We start from the raw sequence: 14,517 nt of genomic DNA, 5'->3' as shown, positions 1-14,517 counted from the left end.
CAGAACTGTTTTGGTAATAACCATACCTATGGTGATGGCTTTACCCTGATTTAGTCCTCACTTTCCCCTAGTATCTATATAAACAGGGTACTAAAAACTTGAAGAAATCAGAAAGGTTATACAAACTTGTGGATAAAATGAGCCATGTCGGACAGTATAACAGTGCTTCTGGATTCTGATTCTCAACTATAGGGCTCTTGATCTCTGCACACAGTAGCCTCTGGGCCTGGCCTTTCTCCTGATAGTACTCTCCCTCTATTCAGCCCATGCATAGATGAAAGTTCCCTTTCTTTTCTCCTGTCCTTTTCCCTGAGACCAGCCAGAATTTCCAAAGGAAGTTTGACTAAAATCTAAGAAAAGAACAGAAAAGAGAAAAAACAAAACACCCAGTGAATGGAAAATATAGATTTCTGATCTGAAGAAAAATAAATACTAGCCCCATTTAGGGTTAATCTAGTCCCTCTACAAAGTTGTGGTCCTCTGTGGTCTCTATGAATGTGTTGTGTATTCAGTGAGGTCTGGCTGGAGGGAACACCAGATTCCCAGGCTGTGAACTCTTGGAATTTTTACAAGAGCTCAATTTACAATCGTTTCTCAGAAACTGTTCTTTTCTGGCTTTGTGAAATTTCACCCTACACAGGCTCAGACTGGTATCAACCCAAACACTCAACAGGGACAATATGCACATACCTGGGATTCTTCCCTTTTGTAGCTCCTTCCTTTCTGGGACAGTCTCAGCTGCCTTGATCTTGATTTCTGGGTCCTCATTTCAGTGTTTCCCATTTCCCCTCCTTGGTCATCGTCTGGGAACTGCCTGCAGAATGAGAGCCCAGCAAGTGCTCCCCTCATTTATCCTCCCTTTCCGTGGAGATCCAGCTCTGCATTGCCTGCTGTCCTAGGTGTGAAAACAGTTGCTTCCTATACTTGGTCCGATTTTCCAGTTGTTTTCACGACATAGTTCCAAACTGACCTACTGTGTCATGACAAAAAGTGAAATTCTCCCTGGCATATGTTTTTGAGACATTTGGTCATCAACTATTCTAATAGAAGACAAGGTTCAGATCTTGCTTTAACTCTCCGAAACTGTTGCTTTGTTTTTACTGTTAGTTGTCTATTTTTCATTTGCCTATTTCTCTGAAAGTAGAAAGTTATGTGGGTGAGAGTTGTTGGGAATTAGAATGGATGGTTTAAATCTGGTTGATCACCATCTAGTTAACTTACATTTACTATGCAAATACTAACTTGGTTTCATAAGTTAAGTGACTCACTGACTGATGTTTATTTCTGTGCATGATGTACTTGGTGAAGATGAAGAAATAGATACTATCATTGATAGCACAGTGCTGAACTAAGATGGGCGAGGTTGACCACTGTTTCAAGAAGATAGTATTATTTCTCTGGGCTGTGTTCCCAAGTTTACCTATACTTCTGCAGAGTGTGATCATGATAAGGACCTAAGCTTCAGAGTTCTTCATATGGGAAATCCAGTCCACTGTGTTATCACCATAGCGTGTCTTAGCCAATTCTTGCTAATCCTGAAAAAGAAAACTCCTGAAAGAAGAAACAAAGCTGCAAATAACATGACTATAAATAACATTCTATCCATGTCAACTTGGTTATAAAACTGACACTGAAGATTAAAAATAGTTATGGTACACCTCTCTGAGGGGCTATACGGCATTTGTTAATATCTTATTTTCAAAAGCACATTTAGTAATAATAGGATTTGAAAATGTTTAATAAATGCCCCAAAGTTGTAAGATATAATATAAAACTGTAAATACAGTATGATAGTCTTTTGTGTGTGTGTATACAGATACATATACATACACATCTATATACATAGACACACAGTTCATATATATGTATAACACCGGGAGAAAATTTATATAAAGGTTAGTAATTATTAATTTGGGTGACGGGATTAGTGATAATATTTACTCTTGATAGTCAGATTCCATTTTTATCATTTATTTTTATACTTAACAAAATTTTCCATGGTAAATATACTATTTTCTATAATCAGAGAAGATATCTTTTTCAGTTTAATAGAAAATCATGGAGAGGACAATACTGACTAAAAGTAAATTAAAATACTGGTTTTTTTCAAAAAAACAAAACAATGGTGAAGCGCATAAATGAATGTTCAATGCCGCAGTGTCATCTGTTGTCTGGATGACTGAAAATGTTTTATTTTTCTTTCCACTGCAGATCAGCATCAAGGTTACAGTAGAGGACATGCTCACTGGCACTGAGAAACTTGTTAGTGTGGCTTTCTCTACCTTTGTAGCCAAACCAGTTGGAAAAGAAAAGGTAAATTTCTGTCTGAAAAGTATCTAGCATATGATTCAGGGACTCATTAATAGAATTACCAGTATCAGAATTGTTACAGGTAAGGGACATTTCTCTCTTACCAGGAATACACTTTCCCAAGACTTGTTATTCACCAATACTTACTGTAACTGTCACCAATACCACAGTATGAACTACCTTAGAAAAAATGAGAGATGTAGCCAGTTTGTGAAAGAGGGAAAAAACATTGTGTTTTAAGTGGTCTGAAGGTCATATCAGTTTCCCAAAAATATTGCTTACTGGTTTGATTCTTTTGTGGTTATATAACTCAAAATTGAGTTAAAATATTTTTTAAAGCAAGAGCATTTTAGCTACCAATTGTGCATTATGGTCCAATCACTTTTTCAAACCTAAAGGAATAATGTCAAAGTTGCTGAGTTACTGAAGTTTGAAAACAAGCTGCAGGCCATATGGTGTACAAACACACCTTAATAGAGATATGTTGGCCTGATGTGGGGATTCCAGTGGGCTTGCCTGGCGCTGGCCCAGAGCAGCTTGTCCTTTGTCTACTGCAGACTTACTATAATTTCTTGGATTTTCTTTTTAGAGCCAGGATACCTATGGGAGGACCCACACTTAGTATAAGCATTTTAAAATGTAATAATTCAATTTAGAACTCAAATCTTTCACTTGAAGGATCGCTTTAGAAGTGGGCACAGTGGCTTCTCCTAGCTCCACAAGTACTATTCACTCTGCAAAAGTCTTCCTCCCATGGAAGAACCAGCTGGGACAAAGCAAAGCTCTCCCTGTACCCAAAAGAAGCAGTCACCAGCAACTCCTCACTTGGACCAGGAGGCACACAGATGGGCCAGGGCCTAGTTAGGCCATGGTGGTGCCTGGGTGGCAGGTGTCTCTGCAGTTTTGTATACTGGGACACTTCTTCCACTCTCTGTCTGATATAAAATAGACCACAAAGCAAATCCCCATTGTCCGGGGGCATTGTTTTTTCAAACTGAAGTTCATAACACTTATTATATTATAAAAATGCAGCTTTCTGGGCTGTATCTCAGACCTATTGAATTAGAATCACTAGTATAGGAGTTTGGAATCTGTACTTTGACAAAGCATCCTAGGAATCCTATGTTCACTAAAATCATTGAGACACTGAGACAGGTCTTGTCAAACATTCTGTTTTTCCTGGAATCTCCTCTGAATCTCCAAACTTTTGTGAATGAGAGAATACAGGGGTGGTTGCAGAGTTCTCATATCTGAGAGGAAGTGACAGAAAGGAATCCACCTCCCCAAATCATTCCTTCACATGGAGGAGAAAACGAAGCCCATCATTTTCCCCCTCCAGCTTCAGGGACTCATGGAATAAGAACAGAACAGCCACACTTCCGTCCAGTCTCTGCTGAGCCTAAAGATCTGTTTTCCAACAGTGCTTCTGAGAAAGCAAGTGCCCTGAGTGCTGCCATAATTGGTTAGCTCAGATAACCTTTACTGTAAAGCACCTCATTTTCTAGTTGGTAACATTCTTACTCAGTAGCACACCATTAAGAGAGCCATGAAAAATCAGTGGTTTGAACCGACAGGGCTACCTGGGTCTCTGTCCATAGTGAGTTCATTCCAGGATGAGATGGGCAATGATTAACTCAATCTAGTCCAACAATGACACGGGCCAGATCATAGAACGCTTCCCAAGACTCCACAGGGTATGCTCGTGCTAGGCCTTACTGAAGCTAAAGGAAAGGACACAGCAGGAGAAAGAAAGCACAGCAAATACCCGAGAGGTTCAAGACGTCCAGCCACAGCTCTTAGGGATCTCTTCAGCACACAAAATGTACTTCATCTACAGATTGGAAAGCCGAAACATTAGTTTACCAGGTGGTCTTCTGCACCCCACGGGCCACACAACTAAAATAAAGCTATGTAATTAGTTAAACCAGCATAAGCTATTAGTCATTACATTCCTAAACAAGTTGGATGAAGTCATCCAGGGGAGTTTGACTTTAACCATGTATTCGAAATCGCTACCTATTTCATCGTTATCTTGGTCAAGGGTCAGCCTTCACGTGGCCTGTAAATAAGCATGGAGCTCTCCCAGTCCAGCTGCAAGGTGACTCACACACAGGACAGCACTCAGGCATTTCTGGAAGAACTTGAGCCCTTGCTCTGTTGCATCACATTTCCAGGTTTCTGGAGGTCAGCTGGAGCTTTAGTCTGATATACTGATTCTTTCAGTTTGCTTATTAGATAATGTTCCCATAATGTGATGAAATTTCCAAACAGGGAACATCATGACAGCTTTCTCTAGAATATCTTTCTTCTCTCCCTCTGATATCTTAATTTTTCAAAAGGTAGAAAACATTTCTTGATAAGAATTTAGTGGAGTCAAAGTCCCTCTCCTCATTCATTAATTTGAAGAATAGTTTATTTTGTAATTCTGTTGAAAATTTTTTAAATCAGGGAAAATTAATATTTGGAAAACTTTTTAAAGGCACATATTATATGAACAAATTATGAAGCCTACATTGATTTTTTTAGTTTAAAAATATTTTAAGAAAAAAATCAAGACAAAATAAAATGTACACATCCATTATATGTACATTAAATATACATATCCATAAATGCTCTATTTACTTTGAGTTAGAAAATAATGTGGCATATTATTTGCTTTTGCAAAGTTCATGTTGTGCTTTTATAATTAAACAAGGCAATGAAAGATAAATGTTTTTCTTTTTCTAGATTCAATTAAAACCAGTCACACTTCTAACTGAACAAGATCATGTGGAACACAATCTGGCTTCTGAGAGAAGGAAAGTTCGATTACAACATGAAGATACCTTTAAAAACTTGATGAAGGAAAGTGGCAAGTTTGATGGTTAGTAAATCTATTTACAGGAACTTTAATTATATGATTGTGATCATATTCTGGAGGAGGTTCCATGTGCACTTGAAAAGAATGTGCATTCTGCTGCTGTCCTGATCCTTTGTGGTAGTGAGACAGAAAATCAAAGACAGAATAACCTCAATTTAGGTCAAAGTTCCTGACCGAAGAAATGTGGGATAAATGTAACATTGTCCAAGAGGAATGACAAAATACTTAAATACATCCAAAGTACAAGAACTGAAATTGACCTCCAGATGAGTATGTCCCAGCTGGAAACCTGTAGAAAGGATGAGGTTTGTTACTGTCCTTAACATGGGTGCACAGCCAAAGCTCTGAGCCCAGACTGGTCTCTAGTCTAAACCTGGGAGTGCCCCATTTCCCCAACGATTGGCAATTACCTCCAAATAGGCATACTTCTGCACCAAGGTCCCCTATACTCAATACCTTCCTGCATACATTTCCTAGATGATCCTTACCCACTTGCGACCTGCCCTAGTACACAGCTCTATGTACCCCAGTGTATGCCATGTATGTCTTCATAGGAATCAAGTAAATTTTTCTTTAGTTATCCATCAGAAAAGGAGTTGCCTCATATCTGAGTCTTTACAATGTCTCTCACAGTATAAGGTCTTTTTTTATTTTTTTAATTTTATCCTGGGAACACAATATTCAATTACACACCTGTCTTTTTTTTTTAATTTAGCTATATATTGTAGATAATTTATATTAATTTATTTTGAACCAAAAAAAGTGCCATTTGAGTAAGAGAAATTAACCTTAAAAATATCTCAATCAGTACTAGTTTGGGATGTTTATAAAAAATTATCTAGCAAAATCAGTACTTAAAAAAGACAGAAGTTGGAAAGATTTAAGAATTTAAGATTTCATATGCTTTTTAAGGATTACTTTAGGAAGCAATCCAATTCTGATTACAGCAATATGGTGGACTCGCAGTCTGAAAAAAATCTAAAATTTCTGGATAAAATATTTACAAACACATCTCAGCAGGCAGAAAACTAAGAAAGAGGCTTCAAGTCCACAAATGATCAGAAACACAAATGCAGCAGTGTAAGGAGACACAGGAGCTGGCATTTGCTAAGGAGGACCCTGTAGGTGGTAGACCCTGAGCTGTGTTTTAAGGGCCCTGCCTGAGCTCAGGAGGCACAGTCAAGTGGGAAGGTGGATCAGGGAACCAGACCTGGAGCTGAAACACCTCCAAAATGATACCCTCAGTGGGTCAACTGGAAAAACCATGCCTCTGAGAGCTCTGGTTGGCATGCTTTCCACTTAGCCCTATGTGGAATGGAAAAACACTTGTTTCTCTTTGAGGATTCAATCACAACTGCATTCTCAAGCATATTTGGTGTCAGAATTCACATAATTTGTTTGGCTTAAAACAGACCAAGTAAAACCTAGTGTGAATTCATACTGTGTTAAGTACCCACGGGTGATCTGCAGCCACAAATGCAAATCCTCTGTGCATTTAAATCCTTAAATCCACAACTTTAAGCCCAGTCCTCAAGAACTCCCACAGATAGAGATCCAAGGAATGTGAGCTCTTAGACAAGAATCATAAGACAAAAGTAAGTGACCTGAATTCAGAAAAGGACCAGACAACAGAATGAAGCCTGCAATGAAAACTAAAGAAATAGAATTTACCACATAAAGAATCTGAAGTAAAAGGTTAATATATTTTAAGAAATAAAAGAGTATCAAAAGTATTATGTAGGAACAAGAAAATGACCTAGAACATTAGATGAAGAAGCAAAAAGAATTTCTATACAAAAAGAATATAAAATAACAAAAATTTAAAACTAAATAATGAAACAGCATCTAAGACAGTAAACTGGAAAGTAAATCTGAAGGAGTTACCTAGAATGGAGATGGATAAACAAGGAAATGGAAACTATACAAGAGATTAGAAGACAGAGAGAATGGAGTAAGAAGTCTAACAAGCATCTAATCAAAGTTCCAAGAAGAGAGGAGAGAAAGAATAGGAGAGAAGTAACATTTGAAGCAAACAATATAGATATTTTATTAAGAGGTAACATGAAAGTTTAATATGCATTTGAAAAGATTTTGGACCTCATTATTAATCAGGGAAATGCAAACTATAACCACCATGAGACCCTATATCACACCCACACACACAACTGGAAAAACTGAATACTATACTAATACTATAGTATTTAGTATAGAATACTAATTTCAGTTAATTAGTATCCACAATACTAATTAAGTGAAAATGAAGAGCTGGGGAAACTACTGTAAAAAATAGAAGTATGAATCAGTACAATCATTTTGTTACCTAAAAATATCCTGTTGATAGTAAGGACTGTGAATGTGGAATAAATCAGCAAAGTTAAGTTTATTCATACATCCATCCATTAATTCATTCAATAAATACTGACTGAGCACCTACATTCTGGAATTCTATTAGGATTTTAAAAAATCAGTCCTTACCCAAAGAAGCTCAGGATCTAGGAGGTCAGATAATGAAAGATCACACAAATAAACATAAAATTGTGACTGTGAAAGAAAGGTACAAGCAGGAGCTCATAACAGTGGAGTCAGCTGTGGAGGTCAAGAGAAGGCTTTCCCGAGGAAGTGGTAACGGAGATGGGCTTTTTGCTTCTTCAGTAAATGGAAGAAGGTGGTGGTGGCCAGCGAGACTGCTACTTACAGAGAGAGACCATGTACAAATGCCCTGATGCTGAAGATGGCATTTTAGTTATAGGAGCTGAAAAATGCTGGAGTGGCTGGAAGGGAGGGAGAGAGAGATTATGAAAAGATGTGATGGGGGAAGAAGGGTTGCTACTGGCATTCAGACTAGCTGGGGCTGGAGAGGTAGGCATAGGCCAGATAAGAAAGGAAGGGCTTGGGGGTCATAAGAATGATTCAGGCTTTTCCAATAGGCCAAGGGGAAGTCACTGTATGTTTTTAAGGAGGGGACTGAAATGATCAGTGAAATGCAGGGGGGAAAAAGTAAAAGAAAAAGACAGTTAATTAAAAATATAAAATTTACATTAGGAAATGGAACTAAAATCTCTGTAACCACACTTCTCTGCTGATTTATATATAAATGTGCCAAGAAGGGCTCCATTCCCAGTTACCAGCAACAGCTGGGCATATCTGTGTTCTCACACTGCCAGCTCAGCTCTGCCTCCAAGAGTACAACCAGCATGGCACCCCTGATCTGTGATTCCTCCCCCATCTCCTCAACAACAGCACGTGAGATTTAAGTCTAGCTGGTGATTCACTTGATGATGCAGGAAGTATAACTGAATACATTTTACTGCTTTGCAGCCAAAGTAAATGATTTTTCCATTGTTGAGAGGAAAAACCAATTTGTCAGTAAATGAAGCAGATATGATTCAAAAGAGGCAGAAAGACACTAAGAAGAACAATGCATTGTGTCTTTTCTGTTTGTGACTGCTTTCATTACAAAGCAGTCACCAGGGGAGGCCACATTCCCATTCTGAAGTTTACAGCAAACTGTTCCAGATTCTCAGTGTCCATGGCCCCTAAAGCTCAAATCCCTTTCTTTTCATTAACTTTATTAACATACCATAAATGGCCCATATTTAAAGTTATACTTGATAGGTGCTGAGACATGCATACTCCCACAAAACCATCACCACAATCAAGACAATAACATATCTGTCAATCCCAATTTCTTTCTGCCCTAACCTGCTGTAATCTGCCCCTTCTCCACCTGAAGCAACTCAAATTTAAACTTACTTGTTCTTTTGATCAAAATTCTAGTTGACTTATAAAATAGGTTGGAATACAGTCTCTAAAACACCCTTTCTGATTTCTTATCTTACCCAATTCACTGTTAAATAAAACCTATTCATTTCCTTGGGAGTTTTAAGTCTTGGGTAATAATATTTAATTTTTAACTAAGTATTATTATTTAATTAATAATATTTAATTTTTAGAAAAATTAAAAATAATTTTTCTAAAAATCTCTTGAGTTGAAGGGAAGGTTATAGCCTCAGGTTCTACATTTAACTCTACCATTTTTGTTTATGTCTGCCTTTCAGATCCCATCTGTGATGAAGAGAAAGGAACAGTTTCCACAAAGGGCACCTCTGTTCAGAGCATTGAACTTGTCCTCCCACCCCACGCAAACCATCATGGAAATACATTTGGTGGCCAGATCATGGCTTGGATGGAGGCGGTGGCTACTATTTCTGCAAGGTTCTTGGTTTTAACCTTTGGTTAGTGATCTTGAGACTAGTCGGGAGAAGGCAGAAGGGTCTAAGACTGGCTACTGGGTGAGTCAAGGGAACAAGTAGAGAACAATGTTGCCTTTTATCAAACTGAGACAATGATCAGTCATTTTCCTGTTTACCTGAGAATTATTCTGTCCTTTCCTGAGTGTTAACGTTTAAATTCTTGGTTCAGAAATAAAAGGAAATGACAGTTCTTACAGTTATTCTGAATTATGACTGTTGACCTTGCAACTCTTGTAAAGATAGTTATGACAGAGTAGATGGAAAACAGAAATAGAAGACAGCCATTACACTTAAAAACAGTCAAGATACAAACTTTTTAAAAGGTGGTTCACAATTAGGTCTGACCTCTGAAGGTGCTGGTTAGAATCATTATGGCCAAAGGATTAATTGAAAAGTATGATGAGAAAGAGGGAAGAACTTGGAAAAGTACTTTTAAATGTTGCTAAGTTTCAAAAAGGGTAATTTCATTCTTAATGGAGCCATGTAGGTAACTGGGCAGCTTTAAAGAACACTGTAGTCTCTGAAAATGCATTTGAACAGGATCTGCCCTTCTGATAATTTTTGTAACCACTGAAAATTGTTAAGGTCTTATTTTCCCAAAATTAAAAGAATTTTATTTATTAATATGTCTATAGTTATGACTATAATTAGAAACCTGTGGTTATCCTAAAATTGTGCAAAAATATAAGAGCTTGTTTTTAAAACGACATTGTCATTCCTAATGACAATAAAACATTTAAGCCTGTTCTACTATAAAGGCTTACGATGTAATTAACTATGGCAGAATCTGTTCACTTATGGTTAGCAGAATTCTGTACGGTAACCGAATGACTACAGTAGGAATCTAAAATGTAGACAATTATAGTAACTTTCTGAGATCAAATTTTCATTATAGATTTTCAAAACTTCGCACACCAAAAAACTATAAAATGTGTACCTTGCAGCCTTTCAGGCTTTGTGCAGCAATGCAGGTAACTTTTTTTGTGGGGAAGAAAAATTGGTCTTGGACATGTGGGTGAATTTACATAACAGTGAAGCCAAGGAACTCATGTGAATGTCATCAGCTGAAAGTTCTCTTCACTGTTTCCCATGCCAACCTGGGAGTCACAGCTTCCTGTGACTGTAGTCCTGAGCTGTCCAGAGGAATGAAACTCTGAAATCAGAACCAAAGACAGGTGTCTGGTTTTTGGAGATACTTCCATAGGGCACAAAACAAGAACAGGACTGTCGCCACAAGAGCAGAAGCACCAGCATCTTGGGAAAGCCACCCACAGACTGGGACACTGTATTTCCTAAAATATTTGCAGATAATGTCACAGGACCACTCTCGACACACACAATCTAGTTATTTATTACCCTCTTGGGCTAAAAGAGATGTTCATTAGAAAGCACCCCAAACACAGGTCTATTGCATCCATTAAGCAAAGCAGTAGCTCCTGAAAACATTTTGGAGAATGACGACTTTCTTCTCTCTCTCTCTCCTTCCCTTTGTTTCACCAGCCGCCTGTGTCGAGCCCATCCTGTTCTGAAGTCTGTGGACATGTTTAAGTTCAGGGGACCATCTACAGTTGGAGACCGTCTTGTCTTCAACGCCATTGTCAACAACACATTTCAGACCTGGTAAAGCATGTCTGGTGCTCTTCAGTTCAGTTCAGTCGCTCAGTTGTGTCCGACTCTCTGCAGCCCCATGAATCGCAGCATGCCAGGCCTCCCTGTCCATCACCAACTCCCGGAGTTCACCCAGACTCACATCCATCGAGTCAGTGATGCCATCCAGCCATCTCATCCTCTGTCGTCCCTTTCTCCTCCTGCCCCCAACCCCTCCCAGCATCAGGGTCTTTTCCAATGAGTCAACTCTTTGCATGAGGTAGCCAAAGTACTGGAGTTTCAGCTTTAGCATCATTCCTTCCAAAGAAATCCCAGGGCTGATCTCCTTCAGAATGGACTGGTTGGATCTCCTTGCAGTCCAAGGGACTCTCAGGAGTCTTCTCCAACACCACAGTTCAAAAGCATCAAGCTTCGGCGCTCAGCTTTCTTCACAGTCCAATTCTCACATCCATACATGACCACAGGAAAAACCATAGCCTTGACTAGACAGACCTTTGTTGGCAAATGTCTCTGCTTTTGAATATGCTATCTAGGTTGGTCATAACTTTCCTTCCAAGGAGTAAGCGTCTTTTAATTTCACGGCTGCGGTCACCATCTGCAGTGATTTTGGAGCCCCAAAAATAAAGTCTGACACCATTTCTACTGTTTCCCCATCTATTTCCCATGAAGTGGTGGGACCAGATGCCATGATCTTCGTTTTCCGAATGTTGAGTTTTAAGCCAACTTTTTCACTCTCCTTTCTCACCTTCATCAAGAGACTTTTTAGTTCCTCTTCACTTTCTGCCATAAGGGTGGTGTCATCTGCATATCTGAGGTTATTGATATTTCTCCCGGCAATCTTGATTCCAGCTTGTGCTTCTTCCAGCCCAGTGCTTCTTCCAGCCCAGTGTTTCTCATGATGTACTCTGCATACAAGTTAAATAAGCAGGGTGACAATATACAGCCTTGACGAACTCCTTTTCCTATTTGGAACCAGTCTGTTGTTCCATGTCCAGTTCTAACTGTTGCTTCCTGACCTGCATACAAATTTCTCAAGCACCTGGTGCTCTTAGATTGCTAGAAAATGAATTCAAACTTGCACATAAGCAATGTTCTTTGTTTTATCTCAACCTGGAGGTGAGTATAGGGAATACTTTAAAATAACCACATTCCTCCTAATTTTTTTTGAAATTTCATGTTCAAAATCTATTGACATTCATATTAATCCTCTGTTCCACTGAGGCCTCCTTACACTGTTATGATAAGTTGGTTTTTATCTCATCATAAGGTTGACTATATTTCCCACTTGATCCAGGATGGTCTTGGTTTGTGTGTATCATAATCATTAATTCTTCCTTTCACTCTCAAAAGGATCCCATATGGTCAACAACTCATAATGGACCTGTCATTTATTACCATGAAGCCCAAAACACTTTCAGTTATTTTTATTATTCTTGACACACAAAGAAAGATTTAACTTGGTATTTTTTTCTTTTTAAATGTAAAAAAGAACATCTGTATTTCCTATCCAACTTCAGTGTTTGATGCTTTTAAATTATAGAACTATCGTTTTAGGAGAGAAAACTTGACTTTGGCATAATTTAACACCCTACCCCCCCATTACCAAAATTTATTCATGAATGTATATAAGGTTCCACTGGCCTTCTTTTACTACTTGAAAGTGGGAAAGTAAAGCAGACATGCTCCCAGGAGCCTGTACATAAGATCGATCAACTTGATGAAATGGATGTTAACTGCTGTGTAGATTAGCAGACAACAAAGAAACAACACAGGGTCCTCCTTCTCTTCCTTGCCTGGAGGAGCTGTGGGGTGGTGGGCGGGGGAGGCCTAGCATGCTCAGGCTCTCTGCCCACTGCCCTTCTTGCCCTTCTGCAGTGTTGAAGTTGGAGTGCGCGTGGAGGCCTTTGACTGCCAGGAGTGGTCTAAGAGCCGGGGCCGTCACATCAACAGTGCTTTTCTCATTTATAATGCTGTCGATGATAAGGAAGAACTGATCACATTTCCCAAAATCAAACCCATGTCAAAGGTCAGTTATTAGCACATGCAGTTCAGTAATCAGATCACTTATTCTAGGTGAAGCTGTGGTACAGAGCTCCATCCAGAATCTTTTCCTGCATTGGCAACAACCTCGACGTCCATTCCCCTTTGCTTTTCTTTCTTTTTTGCCTCACAAAGTAAAATGATCCTTTTCCTCTTTTTCCAAATCACTCTGGTCTTTTATTTAAACAGCGAAAGCCCTGAAGACCCCACATCTATTCAGCCACATGCTGCTGGTGGAAGCATATGTCTTCCATGTCTCATTTCTGACTCTCTTTTCCTGCTTTATATCCAGTTCTCTATGCTGCTCTACATTCATCAGAATTAAGTCTTGTGGAATAAGCTGCCTTACTGCCAACTCTGACCTGAAGATAGTTCACGTAGAGACTCCTTGTCCCAGTTAGCCTATTCAACTGATTTAGGAGAGACAGACTTAAGGACTGTAGCACAGAAATATTAAGAATGTATTGATTTTACTTTTTTTTAAAATTTATTTAAGGATGATTTTCGACGGTATCGTGGAGCTCTCGCACGCAAGAGAATTCGCCTAGGCAGGTAAGGGACTCAGGTATAAGATTTTATGGACTCTTATCTGACAAATTGCATAGCAAAGAGCCCTCTCTGGGTCTCTACTCCCACATAATATAAAAAGAGAAGGTTTGATATTTTTTGAGTGTGGATGCTACTGTGATGAAAATTGTTCTTCCTGATTGTTCCACCAGTAAAGGCAGCTTTTTGTAACTGCTGATTTCACTTGAAGAAAGTGTCACAGTTATTGCTATGTGCTAGATATAGGGAAGAAAACTATTATTTAATATTTTCATTTTTTTCCAGAAAATATGTCATTTCCCACAAAGAAGAAGTTCCACTTTGCATATACTGGGATATTGGCAACCAGGTGACAGTTTTATGATCTGAAGTTCTTCATGTAAAAATCGCTTCATTACAAAAACGGGAACCCCCTCATTTAACTGACTCATGTTGTGCCTACACAGGTTAGATGTAGAGGTGAATTATAGCAAGCTGTCATCTCAAAATGAAACAAAACCAATCTATGAGTAACTAGTCATCAGCCAGCTGCTTCACTGCCTTGTTTGAATTATCTACATAGTTACTGATTTACAGACTCTGGTTGATCTGCATCAAATGCATTCAAACAACATAGGACGTTGAGATCTAGTGTCTCATCATGGTCTGTGCTGAATGACATGCCTTCTCAACAAAAAAGTATTAGTCATTTTAATGTTTTGACCATGAAATGTAAAGGGAAATCCAAATTTACTTATTATACATTGATTACTAGTCACACTGAAGGTTATTCTTGTGTTTACTTAGGATATCAATTAAAATGATACTAATTTCCTAAGCATATAGGACTCACATGACTTATCTGAATTCTGAATTAAGAGTCTGAGACAGAAATTATGTTTGTATAACTTAGTTCTAACT

At 38.6% G+C, this 14,517-nt stretch overlaps 1 protein-coding gene across 1 annotated transcript in view; it reads left to right on the top strand.

Annotated features, from left to right (window-relative positions):
- Window positions 1–14,517, top strand: part of ACOT12 (acyl-CoA thioesterase 12) — a 41,394-nt gene that overhangs the window by 12,729 nt on the left and 14,148 nt on the right. The window contains exons 4-10 of the mRNA XM_061424306.1: window positions 2,212–2,313; window positions 5,038–5,173; window positions 9,229–9,385; window positions 10,924–11,043; window positions 12,907–13,057; window positions 13,568–13,623; window positions 13,903–13,966. Coding sequence (XP_061280290.1) covers window positions 2,212–2,313; window positions 5,038–5,173; window positions 9,229–9,385; window positions 10,924–11,043; window positions 12,907–13,057; window positions 13,568–13,623; window positions 13,903–13,966 — 786 coding nt within the window. The remainder of the gene's footprint in view (window positions 1–2,211; window positions 2,314–5,037; window positions 5,174–9,228; window positions 9,386–10,923; window positions 11,044–12,906; window positions 13,058–13,567; window positions 13,624–13,902; window positions 13,967–14,517) is intronic.

Source organism: Bos javanicus, chromosome 7, assembly GCF_032452875.1.
Source record: "Bos javanicus breed banteng chromosome 7, ARS-OSU_banteng_1.0, whole genome shotgun sequence".
Taxonomy (NCBI): Eukaryota; Metazoa; Chordata; class Mammalia; order Artiodactyla; family Bovidae; genus Bos; species Bos javanicus.
Note: the sequence above shows the minus strand (reverse complement) of the source record. Positions and strands in the feature narration are given on the sequence as shown.